A 22,363-nucleotide genomic window follows, 5' to 3' on the forward strand; every position below is an offset into this window, starting at 1 on the left:
GGATTTCAGCTTCTTTTGAAATATTAGACAATCTCACCATAGCGGAGTGGCGGGAGATGGGGGACATTTCTGCATGGCAAAAATCCTTTGCGTTTGGAATTCAGAGGAGGCACACTCAGACTGGCGTGAGCTTTTCCAGTTCACCACCCCCTCACTGTTGTACATGGATGGTAGCGCCCCGCTTTACTTTTAAATATTGTTGCTAAGAGCAAGCTTTGGAAAGTGGGTGCTGGGGCACTCTTGGTTAGAAAGGCTGCCAGTGGACCGCAGCACTTACAGTCTGTGTCGGCTGCTTCACTCTTTGTGTGCATCACTATACTATGTGCTACTGGCTTCGACGTGTGTATGCTTTATATGGAAAGTACATCGCAGGCATCTGCATCTCTCTTGGTGGGACCGGTTATTGTTAGCATGTACCTCTTTTTCAGGCCTCAGCATTTGGGCTACTGCACTCCTTAGGTGGTTGTTTACCTTTGCTCCTTCTGAGTGAGGGCTGACAGTATTCAGGAGGGTTCCGAGGAGCATGAATGCGTTCCAAAGTTATGAATAATTCTGGAAGTCTCTTTATTCGCCAAAGACACTTCTTACTAACTGGTCCGTCTCCTAGACAACTGAACTAGTGTGGCGACTTTGGGAATAATCCTGGGAACGAGGTGCTCAGGACTGATCTCAGATGGAGCAGTGGGAGGCAGCGGGGGGCATGGAGGGACCCACTGCAGGCCAGGTCTAGGCAAGTGCGGCCCCACAGAGTGGGTCCCACAGCCCGCGAATGAGCTTGTCCCCACCGCGGCGGACCCGGGCCCCGCGGCTGCGGCCGAAAGCGCCACATTGCGCCTGCGCGCAAAGCCTCCGGGGCGGCAGAGAGAGCGACTGGTTCATTAGGCCTGGGAAGGACCGGCAGCTTCACAAGTCTGCGCAGGCGCGGCCCTCCTACGGACACTGGTCGGTGCGCAGGCGCCACCTAGTCGCTCTTTAAGTCCTGTAAACAGAGAAGCCCGCTGGTGACAACTTCTGCTTCCGGGTCACTCCTTGACAGCCGCTCTCACGACCCAGATCTACCCCACGGTTCGGTGAGTGCGGCCCTCGCTGCGGGAATGTTTGCATCCAGGTTCCTTAACCCGGGCACCGAGCCGGGTAACGCTCCCTCCACTGTCCGCTCGGGGTCCGCGAGCCCTCGAGCCTGAGATCTCGTCCCGGCCTCTGGAGACCAGGGAAGGGGTTGATCTGCCTCTGGGGCTCCCGCGGCTCAGTTTATGCGACCCCCTCAAAGTACCGACTCCGGGAGACCTGCCGGGATTGCTGCAATTTAGGGGGAAGACATGCGGAAAGTGACACCTCACGTCCTCGCATTTCGTACCCTTACCCTCCGCCCCCTGGTCTCGGAGGGACAACGCTGCCGCGAGCCCTCCCCCAGCAGGTGCGGCGGAGTTGGGGTCCCCTCCGGCTGGGCCGAGGGTCTCCCCTCCCCACGGAAGCACCAGAGCTATTAAGTGTCGCCTCCGACGTTGCTTCTAGTTTCTCAATAAAACCCCCTTGGTGTTTTCTTTGGATCTGAAGTGCAAGTAAATGGGGGAAAGAGGGCTTTCAGCTCCAGGAGAGGAAAGGGGTCACTTGGGGGTCAAACCGTGCATGGCTGCAGACTGGAGATAGGTCGAGTTTAGATTTCCTGACAGTGAATGTTGTCAGTGTGCCCCGGAGTTTCACTCTTCACCAGGAACTTGGAGGCAGCAGCAGAGAACCCCTGGTCATATGCTGAGTTAGGAGTTCCATGAGCACCCCCAGAATGATTGCAGGGCTTATTTAGCATCTTCAGATGATCATGGCCCAGAATCGGTTAACAGAACCACTCGGTCTAAGCCAGTGGTTCTCAACCTTCCTAATGCCGCGACCCTTTAATACAGCTCCTCATGTTGTTGGTGACCCCCAATTTCATTGTTACAAATTGAACATAATTAAAGTATAGTGATTAATCACAAAAGCAATATGTAATTATATATGTGTTTTCCGGTGGTCCTAGGCGACCCCTGTGAAAGGGTCGTTCGACCCCCAAAGGGATCGCGACCCACAGGTTGAGAACCGCTGGTAAGCCTTCCACTTCAGATGCTCTGTCTTCTGTCCCAATTCTTGGAAGCTCTGATTCAAATGCACCTCTGCCTTTTCCTTGCAATAAAGAAATATAAGATACTGACCCTTGTCTCTGAGGAGTTTAGCGGCTGTTGGACAGATTATGCTAATTCTAAACTATCTAGAAAATTTCAGAGAGACATATAAACAAGTGTGTGAGCATATTCATAATAACATAGGGGAGAGGAATTCCCAATTTGAATCATTGGTACCTACAAATTGAATAATTTTAACTTGCATTCTGTTAATTAATACTGTATGCATTTAAACAGAAATGGCTAGTGATTAGCAAAATAGAAACTATTAGAGTTTGTAGTATGTTACATAATGTATGAGGGGATAGAGCAAAAATTATATTGTATGGAATGACCAAAATAATTTTAGGATTTTTCCCTTAGTAATCATCATATGCATAATGTTGTTTAACTACAGGTCTTGAATTTTTTAAGATCCAAAGTAATAAGCTTTACATTGGTTTCAACAAATATTTATTGAGAACCTATCATGTGCCAAGCACTATTGAAAATAAGACTATATTTACTCCCAAGGAACTTAGTTTAATAATATGGATTCTAAATAGTTGCACATAGAGGGCTAATACTGCATACTATATTTTCTCTATAATTTTTGATATATGCTTGATATATACAGCCAAAACTTTGATCATAGTTGAATTTAAGTATATTACATTATTTTCTTCTTCCATCCTAGAACTCTCTGTCATGTGTTTTCAATATATATTTGCCCAAATCTGTTTCTCAGTTGTCACAAATGGCCAGTTATTAACATTTTTAATTCATTTTGCACTCAAATCTGATTCTTTCCCTATAACTGCATGTGTCATTGGTGCAAACTTTGAATTATTTTCTAATTAAATATAATTGACTCTAGAGTTGTACTTTTGCGTTTCTTATTTTAGAATATTACCTCAAATATTTCCCATTTTTTCTGTTAAAAACATTTTAAACTTTTTCACAGATACTTTGTCATTAACAAACTGTAGTTGTTCTAAAGTCTTTTCCCTCTCTTCTCACAGGTAACAATCACTTCCATGTCCTTTGGTCAATCAATCAACCAATATTTATTAAATACCTACTTTTTGCAAGTCTCTGTGGATAGCCTTACATGGGCAAAAAAAGATCTTGCCTTACAATTTCTTTTCTTTTTTAAAAAATATTTTTTATTGATTTTAAAGAGGAAGGGAGAGGAAGAGAGAGAGATAGAAACATCAATGATGAGAGAGAATTATTGATCAGCTGCCTCCTGTATGCCCCCAACTGGGGATCAAACCAGCAACCTGGGCATGTGCCCTGACGGGGAATCGAACCCATGACCTCCTGGTTCATAGGTTAATGCTCAATAAAAACCCCTTGGTGTTTTCTCTGGCTCTGAAGTGAAAGTAAACAGGGGCTGGGCTAATTACAATTTAGTTGGAGAAAACATATGACTATAAATATACTTCAAAGCCAAATATATCAAATAACCTAACGGTGGTGCTAATAATAAAGACCACAAAATTCAGAGGAGGAAAATAATGTTTTGTGGCATCTTCAGCCTTTAAAAAAATTCCCTTCCTTGTGTACACTTGTTTCAAATCACACAGAACTCCATGGGGTTCTTGGGGAAATCTTGTGCTAGGTTAGGTCAGAGGATGGAACTGAGGTTCTAATGGTCAGGTCATTTGTGTCCAGGTTTACCCAGCTCCCTAAGCAATTATTATTAATTTTTTTCTTTAGATTAAGAGAAAATTATATTAACTAATCATTGATCTCTTTGAAATCTGCTTTGGTATTAGGAAGGCCTCAGAGGACTCCTACCCCTAAGGACAGGTAGCTCAGTGATATTGTGTATGCCTAAAACTTCTTTGTTTCAGGCAGTTTGGAGCATGTGAACATACCCTGAGCCTTGATGAGTTCCAGTATGTGGTATATTATGCAGAGCATTCAGAGCAAATACTCTCTCTCAGAGCGCTTAATCCGAACAATTGCTGCCATTCGCTCCTTCCCACATGATAATGTAGAGGACCTCATCAGAGGGGTGAGTGTGCTGTCATTGACACAGAGTCCTTGGGGAGGTGAAAGTTCCTGGGAAATCCTAATAGATTACAGATTTGTAGCTTTGACTCAGCTCAAGATCACAAGGCAATTTTACAGTATTTTTAAATGTATTAATTTGACCATTGAAATATATTTTCCCTATTTTTTGCTTCTCTTCCCCTCTCCTGTTCACTTTGAGCATCTGATATTTTCCTTCAGAAAATAGGTTCTAGATAACCCTGGTCTCATGTTCTTTGTGAAATCCCTGTCTGGATATGGTGTCTATCGGATCCAGCAAGCTCAAAGTCTTCTACACATGTACTGAGGGAGGGAGGAGACCAGCAAAGCAGAAGTGGTTTTCAAATCTTTGTGTTTTATGATTACATGGAGAGATATCACCTGCCTTCTAACAACAGCTACCACTTCTAGTTCTGTAAAGAATAGTATCAACCCCTAAAACACATGGTAATTCTTGACTTAAGAAAACACCTTAATATCTGATATTTAACCACTACTGTTCAATAATTCATGACTAGTGTATCCTAGAAGGTCTCTGATACTTTTTTCTGCATATTATTCCTGTTGAAAAGAAGTTACAGTGTAATTTTTTAAAAATACATTTTTATTGATTTCAGAAAGGAAAGGAGAGGGAGAGAGAGAGACAGAAACATCATGATGAGAGAGAATCATTGATCGGCTGCCTCCTACACGCCCCTTACTGGGATCAAGCCTGCAACCTGGGCATGTGCCCTTGATGGGAATGGAACCTGGGACCCTTTAGTTCACAGGCCAACACTCTATCCACTGAGACAAACCAGCTAGGGCTACAGCGTCATTTTTCGATCACTAGAAAATGTGTCCAGATGGTTACTTCTGTACATTCTTTTTAACAACTTTAGAATCCTTACTTACAGCCTAGAGCTCTGTAGCTGCTTCAGAGTTGTGTGGCACAGCAGTGAGAAGAAAAAGTCATATGGTATTAGCTTGTTCTCAGCAAAAGTGATACCCGAAGGTCCGCAGTAGAAATTTTGTCACGTTCTAATTCTAGCTCTGCTGCTGAGTCATTCAGTGACTTTGGTCTGACTATAGTAGCTCTATCTCCTTGGTCAGATTTGGGGGGAAGAAAGTACCAGCAGGGCTAGATAGCAGAGAATGCTGACACTAAGAGGCTACTTTGAAAATGTTTGTAAACAAAAAGATAATGTTAAGGTGAGCTTACTACTAGTGATGTCATCTGTTGAATGGCAAAAGGAGCGTGCTCGTTCTGCTGGCTTTAGTCTGACTTCCTTTTTCAGAGCTTAGTGCTCATAGAAAGCTTTTCCAGCTTTCCTGCCTGCTGATGAGGTTCCCACCGCTTTTACATATCAGCTTATGTCCTCAGTGATGTCCAAATGACCTGGCAGGCTCTCTTGTGGAGAAAATAACTCGATTTAAGGAATTGACAGTCCCTTTTATTCATCATCAGTGTTTTTGTTTGCTTTGTATATTAACAATATTATTTAATTAATAGGAATAGAAACTGGGACCACTAGTCTGTTTACAGTTGAGTTAGAACCCTCATCCCCCTGGACTCAGTTCTGAGATCTGTCCTGCTCGATGAGCCAGAGCCGAGCACACTGACTGAAGTTTCCCTCTGCCGTAGGGAGCAGATGTGAACTGCACCCATGGCACGCTGAAGCCTTTGCACTGTGCCTGCATGGTGTCCGATGCCGACTGTGTGGAGTTACTCCTGGAAAAGGGAGCTGAGGTAACATTCTTAACACTGTCACATTGATGATTTACTAAAACTGGAGCTTCACATTTTCTTAAAATTTCTCTCTTCTCCCATCACTTCCCACCTTCTAGCTCCTGGTAATATTGGCATAACTAGTATGAAAGCAAAATGCAATGGCAAATATATGAAATCATCCTAAGGATTTCATTCCTTTGACTTTCTTTTTAAAGTTGCCCAGAAAGAAGGAATCTTATCTCCCCTTTCTCTCCCAGCCTTCCTTCTGGAGTTGTTTATACTACCATTTAATCCTTTTGCTGCCTATTGACTGTCCAAGAGCTGTAAGTGCAGAGGTCCCTTGACTCTGATTAAATCTAAACCACGTGAGACCTGTTGCTACCAGACGTGCACTCTTTTTTTTCTTTATTTGTTTTTATCTTTTTTTTTATTGCTTAAAGTATTACAAAGAGTATTACATAGGTCTCCTTTTTTTCTCCCCTTGACATTCCAGGCGTGCACTCTTAATACCATTGTCACTGGGAGATACATATCATTCAGCAATCCCTTCCTCAATATTGGGTTACTTGTGCTATTTCTGCCTACCAATTATTTTGTCTTAGTACATCTTGCTTCTGTAAAAACTATAGATTAATTTATGTTGGCATTAGCAAGAAGCAGCAGAGTATACTGAGTGATTAAAAGAGTAGACTCTGGAGCAGGACTTCATGGATTTGAATTCTAGCTGTCACTTCTTCCTGCTGTGTGACCTTGAACAAGTTACTTAACCTTTCTTTACCTTAGTTTCCCCACCTGTAAAATGGGGATAATAATGGTATCTTCTTTATAAAGTTGTAAAGTATTTAGAACACTGGCATGTAATGATTGCTAACTGCTTGTTAAATAATTATATAAGCAGTTTTGACTCTTGGTGAACTATCTTAACGTGCATATGCTGAGGTACTAATTTGAATCAGACATGCCATGAAGCTGGTGTGCAGGCTCCAAACACTAATCAGTAAGTCTAAAGGGCAGCCCCAGCATCTGATCTCCACACAGCTGTGTTGTTCTCTACTGTCATTATATTTTCCATAACTTTTTTTTTTTTTTGTCAATTCTCACCGCAGGATATTTTCCCATTGATTCTTAGAGAGAGTGGAAGGGAGGGGGAGGGACACAGAGAGAGAAACATTGATGAGAGAGAGACACATCGATTGGTTGCCTCCTGCACGCACCCCAACTGGGGCCAGGGATCAAGCCTGCAATCAAGGTACATGCCCTTGACCGGAACCGAACCCAGACCCTTTAGTCCATGGGCTGATGTTCCATCCACTGAGCCAATTGGCCAGGGCTCCATAACACTTTTGTGAGTGACCCTGAAATAAAAGCCAGTGATTAATGTCAGTGATGAAAATGAAAATATCTTGGGGGAGAAAAAGAGAGTTTTTATCTAAATACAAGGTTGAACTCAGTTTAAATGTTTCCGTTTTTCTTTATTGCATATAGGGGAAAGGAGGGGCAGAGGGAGAGAGAGAGATTGAGTAGTTGCCTCTAACCACTGAACCATACTAGCCAGGGCATCTCTTCTCTTTCTTTAGCCCTTATTCTGCGGTAGAGATTCTAGTGCATAATAAATGATAACAGCAGCAAGCACCTAAAGAACGCAGGCCAGCCAGGAAGTGCACATAATAGTGTTGCTTGGAGACAGTTCTTTTCCTATTTGCTCCTAAGCTCCTGTGATATCTCTACCTTGATCACTAAGGCCCTCCTGGGAATTGCTTGTTGACTCTCTTGTTCAGAACATTACAAGCCAAGGTAGTGGATAAACATGCATGCTTCTTTGCCCACCTATCATCTCAGTAGTCCATCTACTGTAATATAGTTCCTCCCTCTCTTCAGGTGAATGCCCTGGATGGTTACAACCGAACAGCCCTCCACTATGCAGCTGAGAAGGATGAGGCTTGCGTGGAGGTCCTGTTGGAGTATGGTGCAAACCCCAATGCACTGGATGGCAACCGAGACACCCCCCTTCACTGGGCAGCCTTTAAGAACAATGCTGAATGTGTGCGGGCCCTCCTAGAGAGTGGGGCCTCTGTCAATGCCCTGGATTACAACAATGATACCCCACTCAGCTGGGCTGCCATGAAGGGAAATCTTGAGAGCGTCAGCATCCTTCTTGATTATGGTGCAGAGGTCAGAGTCATCAACCTAAAAGGCCAGACACCTATCTCCCGGCTGGTGGCTCTGCTAGTCAGGGGACTTGGAACTGAGAAAGAGGACTCTTGCTTTGAGCTCCTCCACAGGGCTGTTGGACACTTTGAATTAAGGAAAAATGGCACCATGCCACGAGAAGTGGCCAGAGACCAGCAGCTATGTGAAAAACTGACTGTTCTGTGCTCAGCCCCAGGAACTCTAAAAACACTCTCTCGCTATGCTGTGCGCCGTAGCCTGGGACTCCAGTATCTGCCAGATGCAGTGAAGGGCCTTCCCCTGCCAGCTTCTCTGAAGGAATACCTGTTACTTGTAGAATAGCCTGGAGGAGATGTTTGCACCATCACGCAGGCAACTCTGGGTCAGGTTTTCCCGGCACTGCTGTCTCTTTGTCTTGGAAAACAGGAAAAGCAGCTGTTCCTGTTGTGTTGTTTATATTTTGAGGCAACATGTCACAACAGTAACCTCCACACCACCTCCTCTCCCCAAACCAAGCAACCAAACAACAAGAAAAAGATCTCTCACTTTTGTCTTCTGTTTGCTTATTATATTGCACCCTGTGAAGAGATCTCCCATCTCTCCTCCTCTTTAGAGAAAAAGCCGACAGTGCAATCTAATTTTCTCTAGGAAGATGAAAAGTACAAAGTACTCAAAGAATGTGTGTTTGGTTTTCCTTTGGGGACATAACACTTTGGAACAATCCTCTAGAAGCATTTTAATTGATCTGTGAAGAAGTTTAAGGAAATTCCATCTAACTTTTGCCCAAAGATGAAGGTATTATATAGCCTCAAGTAGTGTGCAGATGGAGAATTGGGCTGGATGGTATCCCTAGAGTGTCACCTCATGGGGCATTCAGAAGGGTCTGGCTCCCTTTCTCACCATCAAAAGAAACAGCAGTCTTTGCCTCTTTTCCATGGTTGTGCCCAAGGATTACAATAATTCAGCAATTTAATTCAGAAAGATTGTCTCACTGCTTTCCATATATTAGAAGAGATAGCAGGTTCTACGCAGTCCTAAAAATTTTCTTGTAATGCAGTTCTTTCTCCCTGAAAGCCAGCTTGCTCCAATGGTGTAGCAGGCATTTCCTGCACCATAGGCGAAGGTGTTTGCTCTAGGAGAAGAGGAGTGGGGCTGCCTTTCCTTGTGGGTCTTCCTTACTCCCTATGTGAAGCTCCCTTTGCTAAGGGCTTGGAATTATTTTTCTTTCATTTGTTTTGGAAAATTGGCTCTTTACTGATCTGGTGGAGGGGATGGAGTTGGGGCCGGGGGAAGAGCATTACACGAGCCTTTTTTGAGATGGCCCATCTACCCAAAAAAGATCTGTTTCAGCGACTAATACTTAGTCAACAATACTCCTTTCCATGTCCCTAACCTAGATCAAGTTATTTTTTTTAAATTTATTTTCAGAGAGGGAGAGAGAGATAGAAACATCAATGATGAGAGAGAATAATTGATTGGTTGCCTCTTGCATGCCCCCTACTGGGGACCAAGCCCACAACTCGGACATTTACCCTTTACCGGAATGGAACCTGGGACCCTTCAGTCCAAAGGCCGACACTCTGTCCACTGAGCCAAACCAGCTAGGGCTAGATCAAGTTATTATCGGTCTTAGATGACCTATATGCAAATTTGAAAAACCTTTAAAAAAAAACAATTGGGAACTACAAATAAAAGTGAACAATCTGCTGACATAGCTAATTTGAACAAGTATACTATCTGCTTTTGCTCTTTTGCTATTGGTGTTTTTGCTTCCTTAAAAAATAAACAGTTCTGAAAGTCACTGGTAATTTCTGCTGTTCTTACTTTTCTCCACATTATTTAATCACCCTGAACTCATCTCTGAAATGGGACTGTCACCCTCCCTCATAGGCTGTTTTGAGGATTCAGTGATAACAATGCTTGATACTTATTGTTACTTCCTGTACTAGTATAAAGAGCATTTGGCTGCTTTAATTCTGGACTCTGACACGCCTTCTCAGTCACTACACCTAGAAAGTTTTTCAAGGTAAAGAAGTAATACTTTGGACAGCCAGCAAAACCGACCTATTAGAGATAATTCCTTCCTCCACCCCTTGTAAACCTGAACCTGCTTCACCAAGCAGATGAGGAAATGAGTTGGGAGGAACATGTTTGCCTGCGCTGTGAGCCAGGATCTGGTTATTGAAGGCTAAGCTGAAACCAGGGCACCATCCTGACCATTTTGGGTATAATTTGTAGTCCCAATCCTGAAGACCGACTGCATTACATGGGCACTTGGCTGATGAAGAAGAAGAAGCTGTTGTTATGGGACAGAAAACAAATTAAGCTGAATAAGAACGGACATCTTTCCAAAACAGTATTGCAACCAAATCAGGTCCCAGATTAGCTGTCTAAATTTCCCAAGCTTTCCAAATATACATGGCTCCCCACAAATGGAGTCTGGCTTTCACCCAGGAAGGAGTACAGGGGAAGAGTTGAAAAGGGAGTGCTGGGGTCCAACCCCAGCGGTCCAGGGGTCCCCAAAGGTGTGGATGGAGTTGGCGAAGAAGGAATGACATGGAGACAGCGTTCAGTTGATCAGCAGCCTAGCCAGGATCTCTAGCCAGGATCTCCAGCCAAGTTCTGGTCTGGATCTCCAGCAAAGTTCTTCTTAGGATCTCCAGCCAGGTTCTGTGTCCATGTTCTCTTGCTAGGTTCTCCAGGTTCTCCAGCCAGGTTCTGTAGCCATGTTCCCTTGCTAGGTTCTCCAGCCAGGTTCTGTCCAGGTTCTCCAGCCAGGTTCAGTCACCAAGTTCTAGTCAGGTTCTCTTGCCATGTTCTATAGTCAGGTTCAGTCCAGGATCTTTTGCCATGTTCTCTCGCTAGGTTCTGTCTCTAGGTTCTGTTGCCAGTTTCTGTCCAGGATCTTTTGCCATGTTCTCTCCAGCGAAGTTCTTCTGTCTCTAGGTTCTGTGTAGGTTCTGTCTTCTTGGTTCTGTCTTCTAAGTTCTGTGTTCTAAGTTCTGTGTTCTAAGTTCTGTCTCTCGCTGTCTTGTTACATCTGTATTTATACCAGTTGATTCAATCCTATCAATCTCTATTACAAAGGTTAGGGCGTTTCTTATCTCCATTCCAGGGAGTAAAGATTATGTAGCTTAAGCATGATTGTTCGTAGTTAAAGTGATTAATTACCCGCCTGGCACTTAGTTAAGAGGTTTTTATTCCCTCCTTAACTTCAGGGGAAAATCCCTACCTGGGGAAACAACCTTTCTCAGAGACCTTGGTTAAAACACATAGTGCCAAGAAGGTGAGCAAACATATTAAGAACAGTATGCCATATATGCCAGGTCCCTTGAAACAGCAAGCATGGACTGGCTCCCGGCAAATTCCCCCTTTTTTATTTTTTAAAAGCAGGCATTAAAAGAAAAACCCGAAATGCTCTCTTGTATCCATTTTAAGAGTAGGATTGGCACTTTCCACTATTACCTGAGTCCTGATCTATCACCCCAGGGAGAACTTGCCAATCCTGCACTTTCCCGGGGTGGAAAGGCTGCAGTGGGGTTAAGAATAAGGCTTCTTGGGCCTACCTCCTCCCATGCCTTTACATTTACCTTTCCTTCCTCAGAAAAGCATGGACATACTTCTTGTATAAAACGTTCTGTCTGACTGGGAGTAACCTTAATTCCTCTGCTAGCAAGCATATGTGTTAAAAGATCAATACAGAGTCTTATTTCTTTAGACTCAGTATGGCACATCTTCTTAATCTAAAGATCAATACAGAGTCTTCTTTCTTTGGACTCAGTATGGCACATCTTCTCAATCTAAGTTCTGTACTATCCACCTTCTTACCCTATTTATCCTCTATAGGGGGGTCTGTAGCACCCTGGTGGGGTCCTATCCGTCCCGAGTGTGGGGGTTTTCAAGGGGGGGCTTACCTAGGGGAATCCTGTTCCAGGGGTTCCCTAAGGTGTGGACGGAGTCGGCGAAGACTATCCACCCTCTTCCTATGGTGGAGTCCGATCCGTCCCGATTGTGGGGCAAAGACTATCCACCCTCTTCCTATGGTGGAGTCCGATCCGTCCCGATTGTGGGGCAAAGACTATCCACCCTCTTCCTACGGTGGAGTCCTATCCGTTCCGAGTACGGGGCACTTACCTAGGGGTCCCTGTTCGGGCGCCATATACCGGGGTGCAACCCCAGCAGGTCCAGGGGTTCCCAAAGGCATAGTCCGAGTCGGCGAAGAAGGAATGACATAGAGACAGCGTTCAGTTGATCAGCAGCCTAGCCAGGATCTCTAGCCAGGATCTCCAGCCAAGTTCTGGTCTGGATCTCCAGCAAAGTTCTGCTTAGGATCTCCAGCCAGGTTCTGTGTCCATGTTCTCTTGCTAGGTTCTCCAGGTTCTCCAGCCAGGTTCTGTAGCCATGTTCCCTTGCTAGGTTCTCCAGCCAGGTTCTGTCCAGGTTCTCCAGCCAGGTTCAATCACCAAGTTCTAGTCAGGTTCTCTTGCCATGTTCTATAGTCAGGTTCAGTCCAGGATCTTTTGCCATGTTCTCTCGCTAGGTTCTGTCTCTAGGTTCTGTTGCCAGTTTCTGTCCAGGATCTTTTGCCATGTTCTCTCCAGCGAAGTTCTTCTGTCTCTAGGTTCTGTGTAGGTTCTGTCTTCTTGGTTCTGTCTTCTAAGTTCTGTGTTCTAAGTTCTGTGTTCTAAGTTCTGTCTCTCGCTGTCTTGTTACATCTGTATTTATACCAGTTGATTCAATCCTATCAATCTCTATTACAAAGGTTAGGGCGTTTCTTATCTCCATTCCAGGGAGTAAAGATTATGTAGCTTAAGCATGATTGTTCGTAGTTAAAGTGATTAATTACCCGCCTGGCACTTAGTTAAGAGGTTTTTATTCCCTCCTTAACTTCAGGGGAAAATCCCTACCTGGGGAAACAACCTTTCTCAGAGACCTTGGTTAAAACACATAGTGCCAAGAAGGTGAGCAAACATATTAAGAACAGTATGCCATATATGCCAGGTCCCTTGAAACAGCAAGCATGGACTGGCTCCCGGCAAGGGAGAACCCTGGGTTGTCAGTGGAGGAGTAGAGATCATGGGATGGCTGGGGAAAGCAGCTCTGGGTAATGGGTATATGATCAAAAAGAGAAACAACTTCAGCTTAAGGGAGTCGGGAGCATCGTACTGACTGCAGAAGCAGCTAGTGCGGATGAAGGTGAGGACCAGTGAACTATGCTCTAGGACAGCCGTGGGCAAACTACGGCCCGCGGACCTTTGAAATGAATAAAACTAAAAAAAAAAAAAAAAAAGACCGTACCCTTTTATGTAATGATGTTTACTTTGAATTTATATTAGTTCACACAAACACTCCATCCATGCTTTTGTTCTGGCCCTCCGGTCCAGTTTAAGAACCCATTGTGGCCCTCGAGTCAAAAAGTTTGCCCACCCCTGCTCTAGGACCTGGTGTGCAGAGCCAGGCGATGCTGCATAAATCCATGGGCTGTTCACAAGGGCTGCATGTCCCATGTGTCCTGTCCAGGCAGAGTCTGGTAGTGCTATGCTCTACTTGTGAAGATGACAGCAGGAGATCCAAAAGCACAGTGACCAGTTGGCATTTATTAGTGTAGTTATTGTTTGTCATTGCAGCAAACACAGTAGAGGAACCAAGACTTTGTTATCACAAAGAAATAAATAAAGCTTATTTTTAGGAAAATTCTAACCGAGTAACTGAAATCTAGCAGTAGAGGAGCCCAGCCTGTGTGATGGATGAAGCTGGGGTAGAAGTCTTGATAAATTCTACCTAAAAGGAGCTTTCACTCATTGCCCCCTAGCCAGAGCTGATCTTGGCTGCAGTTAGAGAATAAAAGGAAACCTAATGAAAAATGAGCTAAAACACTTGAGAATATGTGGACTTGGATCTCTCAGGGGGTGTGCTGACCATTATCAGACAATCCACCCCCCTCCCTCCAAAGATGTTTAGACAGGAGCTTCTCCAGACCGCTTCCGATTGATGTGCTCCAGGTGCGCATGCTCTGAGGTATCCAGGTCAATCTCATATTTGGCTAGGATTTTGAGGATGGGCCTCAGCTTCAGCCACCACTGTTCCTTGGGGATGCGGTGCCTACAGAGGAATGAGGTAGGTCAGGGGTAGGGAGTGTCCAGCCCGCGGACCGTATAAGGCCCACAAAGTCACTTGGTCTGGCCCTGCCAAGGCATTAGGGTGAGTTAATTAAATGTTTGGCCAAATATAGCAGGCTAATTTTTAAATTGATAATTTTGTATGGCCCATGAATGATGTTATAAATATCCAAATGGCCCTTGACAGAAAAAGGGTTCCCCACCCCTGAGGTAGATGATGATTTAATCTTTTAGCAGGGCAATCAACTATCAAATGCTTATGCAAAGAAGTTGAGCAAAAGAGGCTGGATTTAGGGCATGGGCATCGGATCCTAGGTAGGCACAGCTACAGATGTTACTCCTAAGAGAAGAATGGAAGGCAGTGAGCAGACTGGGAAAAGTAGACTTTAAAACTACCAGGGAGGGAATCACTCCAGGAAGCAGATGTACTCACTCAAAATCGGTCTGGTCCTTCAGCTCAGCCACTGGTTGAAAGACCAGGGCCCTCTTACGCATCCCTAGAACGCAGCCCGAGTCTGGAGTATTGGCAAAAATCCGTCCTGCAATAAGGCATCGTCAGTCAGCTTCTATACTGGGGAGCCTGCCTCTTTGGAGGGGCCTTACCCTCTTACCCCACCTACCATTACGGTAACTCTCTTTGATTTTCCCAGTCATCCAGTTCATGGCCTTGGCACCCATCTTAGTGGCAAAATTCCTGTCAAATGGAGTTGGGCTCCCACCCTAGAAAAAGAATCATAAAAATTACTGAGGGAAGGGCTCTAAGTAGCACAGATATCTGAAAACAGAGAAAAAGGAAAGAATGGACCCAGGTTACTGCCAGAAACAGAAATCTAGAAATCTAATTACGAAAGGAAATCCTGAAATAGTTCTGGGAGCCAGGGAGAGCTGGCCAGGAATATTTGGCCATATGTAAGGTATAAGAGTTACTAATTAGGTAAAGGGATGACCGGTGTCACAGTGGCCACTCCTAGCTACACAGCTCCCAGATCTTGTTCATGTACTTCTAGTCTCATTGGCCACTCGGTCACTTCCTTACCCCTCTTCAACCTAGCAGCTTTTGTCATCATCATCAATGACACTGAAGTGTTCCTTGTAGCCCAGTCTAGATGCTCTTGGTAGCTCCTCAGAATACTATAAAACACTTGAAGCCCGATGCATGAAATTCTTGCAAGAGTAGGCCTTCCTTTCCCCCCGCTGCCGGCACCGGCTTCCCTCTGGCCGCTGGCAGGCACCCGGGACCCAGGCTTCCCTCACAGCCCTGGCTTCATCCCGAAGGTCATCTGGAAGGATGTCCAGAAGGACATCCGGTCTAATTAGCATATTATGCATTTATTATTATAGATTATTATAGATATATATTTTTTTCTGAACTAAGAAAAAGTAGGTTGGAAAGTGGGAAGGAAAAACAGAAACGAGGTCTTCATACTTTCATATAATAGTACCCCATTCCTGCAGGTACTCATTCAAACTGAGATACTGGGAATTCATCTGTGGGTCGAGGAAGGTCAAAGGGCAATGTTTAGATAGCATCAGCTGGGGACATTTTGGATGGGGGAAGTCTCTAGTATAGCCGTGGGCAAACTACAGCCCGTTTGAAATGAATAAAACTAAAAAAAAAAAAAAAAAAAAAAAAAAAGACCATACCCTTTTATGTAATGATGTTTACTTTGAATTTATATTAGTTCACACAAACACTCCATCCATGCTTTTGTTCCGGCCCTCAGGTCCAGTTTAAGAACCCATTGTGGCCCTCCTCAGTCAAAAAGTTTGCCCACCCCTGGGCTAGTACCATAAGTGAGTGAGGCTGACCTTGGGTGGGGATTGGATGTGGGTGGTAGAAAGGAATTCCTTTTCCCTTGAAACTCAGTTAGTGGAGATGGAGCCCAACAGCAGCAAGGTGCCTGTACTCATATTCCACAGGCTCCGCATGAAATGGGGTGGAGGGAAGAGCAGTGGCTGAGGCTCATTCTGGCTCTCATCCAAGCTTAATGAATGGTCCTGAAAAAAATGTTTCTCCTCTCTGGGCCCCATTTTCTTCATTGCAATTAGTGGTTCTCAACTGGAGACAATTTTACCCTCCAGGGGACATTGACAGATTTTACTTGTTATAACTTGGGGTGGCAGTGCTACTAGTGTCTCGTGGGCAGAGTCCAGGGTTGCTGTCAAACTGTCCTATGATGCACAGAATAGCCACTACGACAGAGAATTATCCTGCCCAAAACTGCAATAGTGCCGCGGTTGAGAAATCCTGCCTAAATGAAGAGGATGGGCCATGTAATCTCTAAGGCCATTTCCAGGGTAAAGATGGTTTGGTTCTATGACTATAAAAGGCTGTAGGCTCATGCTCTATGCGGCACTGACAGCCTCCAGCAGGTCAGAGGCCAGTGGGAGTCTGAAGGCTGGGAGGGTTATGGTTGCCTGGTGAAGGGCATGACTGGGGCGTCTTCCCTACCTGCTGCATGTGGCCAAGCACATTCTTCCTGCTGTCGAAGATGCCCTTCCCCTCCTCAGAGTACAGGTTGAAAATGAAGTCAGTAGTATAATTCTCATTGCACTTCTCATTCCTGCCAGGTAGAGACCAAATGCCCGTGACTTTGGTTGTCTCCCCACCCCAGCACCCCCTTTCTGCCTCTGTAGGCTCTGCTCTGCCCTCTGCTATCTCCTCCCATGATTCAGGTTCCCTCCCTTTGTATCCAGATTCCTCAGTGTCCCAACCGTGGACCCGTTCTGTGGGCTGGGGCCAAAGCCTGGCAACTTTCTCTCTTCAGTTAGGAGCACGCCGTGGATGAGGTACCTTAACACCAAGCCCCTTTTCACAGTTGTTTTCATCTTTTGCACCAGATGTTCAACATTCGCCTAAAAATGAAACAGTAAATCCTAAGTCTGTGGGAGTGGATAAGGTCGGGCACGTGCAGAGACCTCTTCCCCACCAGGCTTCTCCCAGAGGGCACTGGGCCTGATCCCTTTATGAAGTTCAGTGCAGACTGAAATTTAAATGAAGACCGCAAAGGAAGAAGTTGGAGACAGCTGTGGTGACTGTTGGTTTTAGCCCCCTGGCAACCCCTCTCCTTGCCCCTTCCTAGGGGTTTCTGGTTCCCTCGGGGGGCTGACTCTGCTCTCAGCATCAGTCTGTACATGAGTTGCTTGTATGTACAGCAGTGATTCACCCGGGAGGAACCTGTTCCTTCACTTGGGCTTTGAGTTGGGAGTAGGAGAGAAAAAGTCCCGCCCTCCACTCCTGGTGGGGGCTGGCTGCAGTCTTGGATTAGGGAACTCCTTCAGTAGCCACTGTGTGGCTCTTTTTTTCCTCCAGGGAACTGGGATCTTGGGAAGTAAGGGCCATATGGTCTCTCTGAGAGAGAGGAGTCAGCCTCACCCTGGAGGTGAAAGGGTATCCCCTTCTCGAAACTGGAATGAGCAGAGCCCATGTTGGTAGCAAGGGAAATTGGGAAGGGCAGCACGATGTCGTAGAAAGGTCACCAACTTGCTCAATCAGTTCTGAGTTTAGAAAAGTTTCTAACCTCTCTAAACTTTTCTCGTCTGTAATATGAAGATAGTATTGCCCTAGCATGTCTGTTGTGAAAATAAAATGAAAAACACACATAAAGGTCCGAGCAGCATGCCGTCCTTCTAGAGCAGTGGTTCTCAACCTTCCTAATGCCGCGACCCTTTAATACAGTTCCTCATGTGGTGGTGACCCCCAACCATAAAACATTTTCGTTGCTACTTCATAACTGTAATTTTGCTACTGTTATGAGTCGTAATGTAAATATCTGATATGCAGGATGTATTTTCATTGTTACAAATTGAACATAATTAAAGCATAGTGATTAATCACAAAAACAATATGTAATTATATATGTGTTTTCCAATGGTCTTAGGCGACCCCTGTGAAAGGGTCGTTCAACCCCCAAAGGGGTCGCGACCCACAAGTTGAGAACCGCTGTTCTAGATGAATGCTCCAACAGTAGGTGCTGTGGTCATGTATGTGAGGTCACGCTAAGGAATGCCTGCTCAGTGCTCTCTCTAGTCTCCTCGCAGGACTCCCAGACCAATCAGCTCTGTCCTCATCTTGAGCTCTCTCAGCTCAGGTCACTGTGGGGACGGTGGGGACAGACTGGGGTAGGGGAGAACCACTTAGCGGGCTCTGGGTGGCTGTCTACCTGCAGGTCTCGAATGGTGAAGGGCTCCTCAAAAATGTAGGCAGCATCAGCCCCAGCCGCCAGGCCTGCCATGGTGGCCAGGTAGCCGCAGTAGCCACCCATAGTTTCAATGATAAACACCCGACGCTTGGTGCCTGCTGCTGACTGCTTGATGCGGTCACAGGTCTGCAAAGACAAAGGGTCAGAGAAAGACACAGTCAGGGATCTGATTCTTGTCACTTCCGAGGCCCTTGTCGTAACCTAACCCTGGAGCTATCCCCTCCCCGGGCACCTTAGGTTCCTGCCTGCAGGACGGCAGGCATACTTGCCGCACACACTGCAGAGCTACCCTTTCCGTTGCTCAGAGAACGGAAATTAGGCTGTGACCTCAGAACGGAAAAATACTTTTGGTGTCAGAGTCTTGACGCATTTCTCGGTCAGAGGACTCACAGATGAGGAGAATAAACACATATGAATGGTTACATAGTCTGTGCAAATGCCTGGACTTGAAGAAGCATTTTTCAAATACTGCCACTTGGTTGGTACAAAAAAATATACCTCACTTTCCAGGACCAGACTCAGCCCAGGGCTTTTAATCTTGGCCAGAGGCATGGGTGGGGGCGGGGGCTCTCACCGTGCAAATTGTGTTGAGCGCTGTGTCAGCCCCCACACTGAAGTCTGAGCCAGGGACATTGTTGGAGACGGTAGCAGGAATGATCACAAATGGGATGCAGAGCTCGTCATACTGCTTCCTGCCCTCCATCAGTTCCAGGCCCCCTGTGTAAGCCTGAGAAGACAGCAGTAGGGGCAGGATGAGGGGAGAGAAGGAAATGTAGGAGGGAGGGAGGGAGGGAGAGGGGGACATGGGACTGGCACTCACCTCAAAGCCCCCAATGATGACAAGGCCCTGAATGTTAAACTTAGTGATGTTGGCACTGATCTGTTCTAAGCTCTTCTTGGGCAGAGTCCTAATTGGGGGTGGAGGTGGGTGGGAAGAGGTGTAGGGGTGGGGAGGAAGGATAATGAAATGTGGGGAAGAGACAGCAGAGAGAGAAAAGTTAGAGGACACTTTAATTTCTTGATTTGTGCCCTCTTCCCTACCCTACCCCCACCCAAGAACACACACTGGGGCTCTAAACTGCCAGAGCTGGTAAAAGGGGTGGGGTGGCCTGTCTGCTCTCACTGAAGCAACTGTGAGCATAGCGGGGAGAATCCCAGACAACAGCAGTGGTCCCAGCAGACCCTGACCTGGCGAACTGACTCCCAGGAAGGGGGTGCTCCTGCAATGCCACTTACCTTTTAGTCCCAAGTTTAGACCCACCCTGGCCAGTCCAGCCTCCAACATAGCTCCAGCCAGCTTCCTCAATCTGCAGGGAAAGGTCAGATCGTACACTGACCCCACCTGAGTTCTGAGCCCACCCTGACACCCGCTGGTTGGAAGAGGACCACCAGGGATTGGTTTTTCCCTGCCTCGTTGGACATCTTCCACCCTTTCTGATCATTCCCAAATGATGAGCACCTACTTATGTGAGGCACTGTGTTGAGCTTTGCGATAGAGAATTAAATGAGACGTTGCTTGCAAAGGGTTCGATTCAGTGGCCCTTGCCTGTTTCTACTGTCCTAAAATTAAATATTTGCTTCTGTTCAAACTATGAGACAGAAAGGTAGTGAGGGGCAGGGGAAGAAAAGAGAACAGACAGATGACCCCCTGCTACACTTATCCCCCATGACTGCTCCGTGGCCCCAGAATACCACCCTCTTTCCTTTTGGCTCCCGTACCTGACCCTTGGCCAGGCCCTCGAAGCCATCATGCACAACCAGAACTCGGTTGCCCTGGATGAGGCCAATTCTCACGGTGGAGCGGACGGCGGCATTCATGCCTGCTGCCGGGGCCCCCACATTCATCACGGCCACTGTGTGCAAGCCCGTCTGTGAAGAAGCAAGCAGAGAGAGAGCAGGGGAAAAGGGGGGACAGGTCAGAGAGGAAGCTGAACTAAGTCCCTTGTGGTCCTTGAGTCAGGACATCTGCCTGACAATACACACCTCTCTCTCAGGGAACTCTTGCATAGCTTGCTCCCTCATACAATGGAAGCAAAATTCCGTATCACAAATCAGTCAATAAAGCTGCTGTCCCTGACCCCAGATATCCTATATAATAAAAGCCTAATATGCTAGGTGTCCGGTCAACCAATCAAAGCATAATATGCTAATGATATGTTAAGACCACTCAACCGCTCGCTATGACGTGCACTGACCACCAGGGGGCAGATGCTCCGACTGGTAGGTTAGCTTGCTACTGGGTCTGGCTGATCAGGACTGAGCGAGAAGGGCCGGTCATGCCCTGGAGCCCTCCCGCAGCCCCTCCCCGGCTGGCCAACCTCGCGGGCCTCTAGTCATTATATAATGAATAAGATCTTCCAGAGCAGCATTTTCCAAAGTGATATCCTCGGACCACTTGCTTCAGAATCCATCTAGGGAGCTCATTAAACCTATCTCTTCCTGGGCCCTGCCCCAGATCTAAATCCCATCTGGAAGAATGACCCAGGAATCTGCATCAGCACCAGGGACTCTGATCTACATAAATATAGAGAAACACTACTCCAATGGAAGAGGTGGCTTAAACGCACTTAAGTGTGACTATTCCCAGATTTGTTCAGAGAAAACAATACCTAAGCCCTCTTTCCTGTTCCTTGCGTGCTAGCACGTCAGCCCTGAATTGGACCCGGGTCTTGGTCAGAGATACCCAGGGCATGCTAAGAACACAGGGCTGGTACCTGGGCGTGGCTAACAGAAAACTATCTTTGTAGGGTCAGGGACTTGGCACTGAAGGTGATAGTGGGCCAAGAAACTGGGAAGGCTGAGGTACTAGGGACTGGGAGAAGCACTTAATAGAGGGAGACTGGGGGCACGCCAGGGTGAAGTAGGGTGAATAACTTGCCAGTACCTTAGACACTGGGGGTCTGACATGAGCCAGAAGCTTGTACACCTCCCAGTTGTTCATGAAGCTCCTGTAAAAAGTAGTGAGAGGTGTCTTCCATCCATTCCCCAAGCCAGCAGCCAATGGGATCTGGTCTGAAGTTTTGCTCCCAAAGTGAAACTCCACAGGGCAAATCTCAAAGGACATAAGTGGGGCAACAGCAGGGACTGGGCAGGGTCTGCAAAGGGGGCACTAATTCATCAAACCCTCCCGAGCACTCTTCTCCCCAGGCTCAGCACAGAGACTGCCCCTTGCCTAGACACTTAGAATCTAGCCGGGCTCCACAGAGAGAAATACAGATTATAAAAGGCCAATCTCAGGGAAGGCATCCTTGGGATGAACTGAGCCTCATGGATACTTCACAACTAATTCTCTTGGGGAAGAAAGTTTGCAGAGACAATAGGAAGAGGAAGAGGCAGAGGCTCATATTTTAGGTCAGAAGCTCTGTGACTTTTGGCTTCATTTGGCATCTCATTGCTGTAGCTAGTGAGCTTCGGGTCGTTTCCTCACCGGCCTCGCAGCTTCAGGGCTTCATCAAACTTCTTCTCGCTCATGGCCTTGGTCACGTCTTTGGTCTGAGGGAGGAGCACAGCAACAATCACGACTCCAGGGCAGGTCTTGCACAGCTGGAGGCCCATCCCACAGGGAGACTCTGCCCATCTCTGGCGTGTGACTAGGTCTTGTCCACCCTGCACCCCACCTTTCCTCAAACTTTCACAGAAGTATTTTTGTTTTTCCCTTAATTTTCTTAGTAATGAGCAGCAATAGAAGAAAGCTGATCCAACGCTCTAATTAGTAGAAGATGGGCAGAGTGGAGCAGTGCTCACATATAAAACAGCACCTTCCTCCACCACACACTCAGGGCCCAGCCTCCCAGTAGCCCCTGCACCAGTGAGTGCATGAAGAAGACCCTGCAGATGACCCAGATTGGGAGAAAGGCTGACCCCGGCCAGGTGCTCCCCCACCACTGACTTCTGCTCTGGGAGCCAATGCTTTAGCTCTAAGGCTTTTAGAGATCCAGTTCCGAGCAAGGCTGGAGCCTGCCTGGGCTGTGGGTCACTGGAACC

At 46.4% G+C, this 22,363-nt stretch overlaps 2 protein-coding genes across 8 annotated transcripts in view; one reads left to right on the forward strand and one right to left on the reverse strand.

Moving 5' to 3' along the window:
* The first annotated feature begins 921 nt into the window (after window positions 1-921).
* ASB8 (ankyrin repeat and SOCS box containing 8) lies at window positions 922-9,859 on the forward strand. Of its 5 annotated transcripts, none has more exons than XM_036299499.1 (4): window positions 922-1,070; window positions 3,998-4,161; window positions 5,803-5,907; window positions 7,768-9,859. In XM_036299499.1, exons 2-4 carry the CDS (start codon window positions 4,033-4,035, stop codon window positions 8,398-8,400), a joined length of 867 nt encoding a protein of 288 aa, XP_036155392.1. In that variant the 5' UTR covers window positions 922-1,070; window positions 3,998-4,032; the 3' UTR covers window positions 8,401-9,859. The 5 variants fall into 5 exon arrangements, with proteins under 5 accessions (XP_036155392.1, XP_036155393.1, XP_036155396.1 ...); XM_036299500.1 differs by having other exon boundaries at window positions 933-1,070; window positions 4,002-4,161; XM_036299501.1 differs by lacking the exon at window positions 922-1,070 and adding an exon at window positions 4,387-4,625 and having other exon boundaries at window positions 4,022-4,161.
* A 3,776-nt stretch (window positions 9,860-13,635) lies between these two features.
* PFKM (phosphofructokinase, muscle) overlaps window positions 13,636-22,363 on the reverse strand; it is a 43,780-nt gene continuing 35,052 nt past the window's right edge. For 2 of the 3 annotated variants that reach the window (XM_036297179.1, XM_036297178.1), the window contains exons 12-23: window positions 21,807-21,871; window positions 21,264-21,327; window positions 20,099-20,248; window positions 19,616-19,686; window positions 19,200-19,287; window positions 18,954-19,106; window positions 18,341-18,505; window positions 16,972-17,033; window positions 16,630-16,741; window positions 14,798-14,897; window positions 14,611-14,716; window positions 14,016-14,160 (exon numbers count right to left, since the gene is read on the reverse strand). In XM_036297179.1, the coding sequence (XP_036153072.1) occupies window positions 14,016-14,160; window positions 14,611-14,716; window positions 14,798-14,897; window positions 16,630-16,741; window positions 16,972-17,033; window positions 18,341-18,505; window positions 18,954-19,106; window positions 19,200-19,287; window positions 19,616-19,686; window positions 20,099-20,248; window positions 21,264-21,327; window positions 21,807-21,871 (1,281 nt within the window). Of the gene's footprint in view, window positions 14,161-14,610; window positions 14,717-14,797; window positions 14,898-16,629; window positions 16,742-16,971; window positions 17,034-18,340; window positions 18,506-18,953; window positions 19,107-19,199; window positions 19,288-19,615; window positions 19,687-20,098; window positions 20,249-21,263; window positions 21,328-21,806; window positions 21,872-22,363 lie in introns of all 3 variants that reach the window. The other variant, XM_036297181.1, reaches the window with a different exon arrangement.

The sequence above is a fragment of the Myotis myotis genome, unplaced genomic scaffold (genome assembly GCF_014108235.1).
Source record: "Myotis myotis isolate mMyoMyo1 unplaced genomic scaffold, mMyoMyo1.p scaffold_m19_p_3, whole genome shotgun sequence".
Lineage (NCBI taxonomy): Eukaryota > Metazoa > Chordata > Mammalia > Chiroptera > Vespertilionidae > Myotis > Myotis myotis.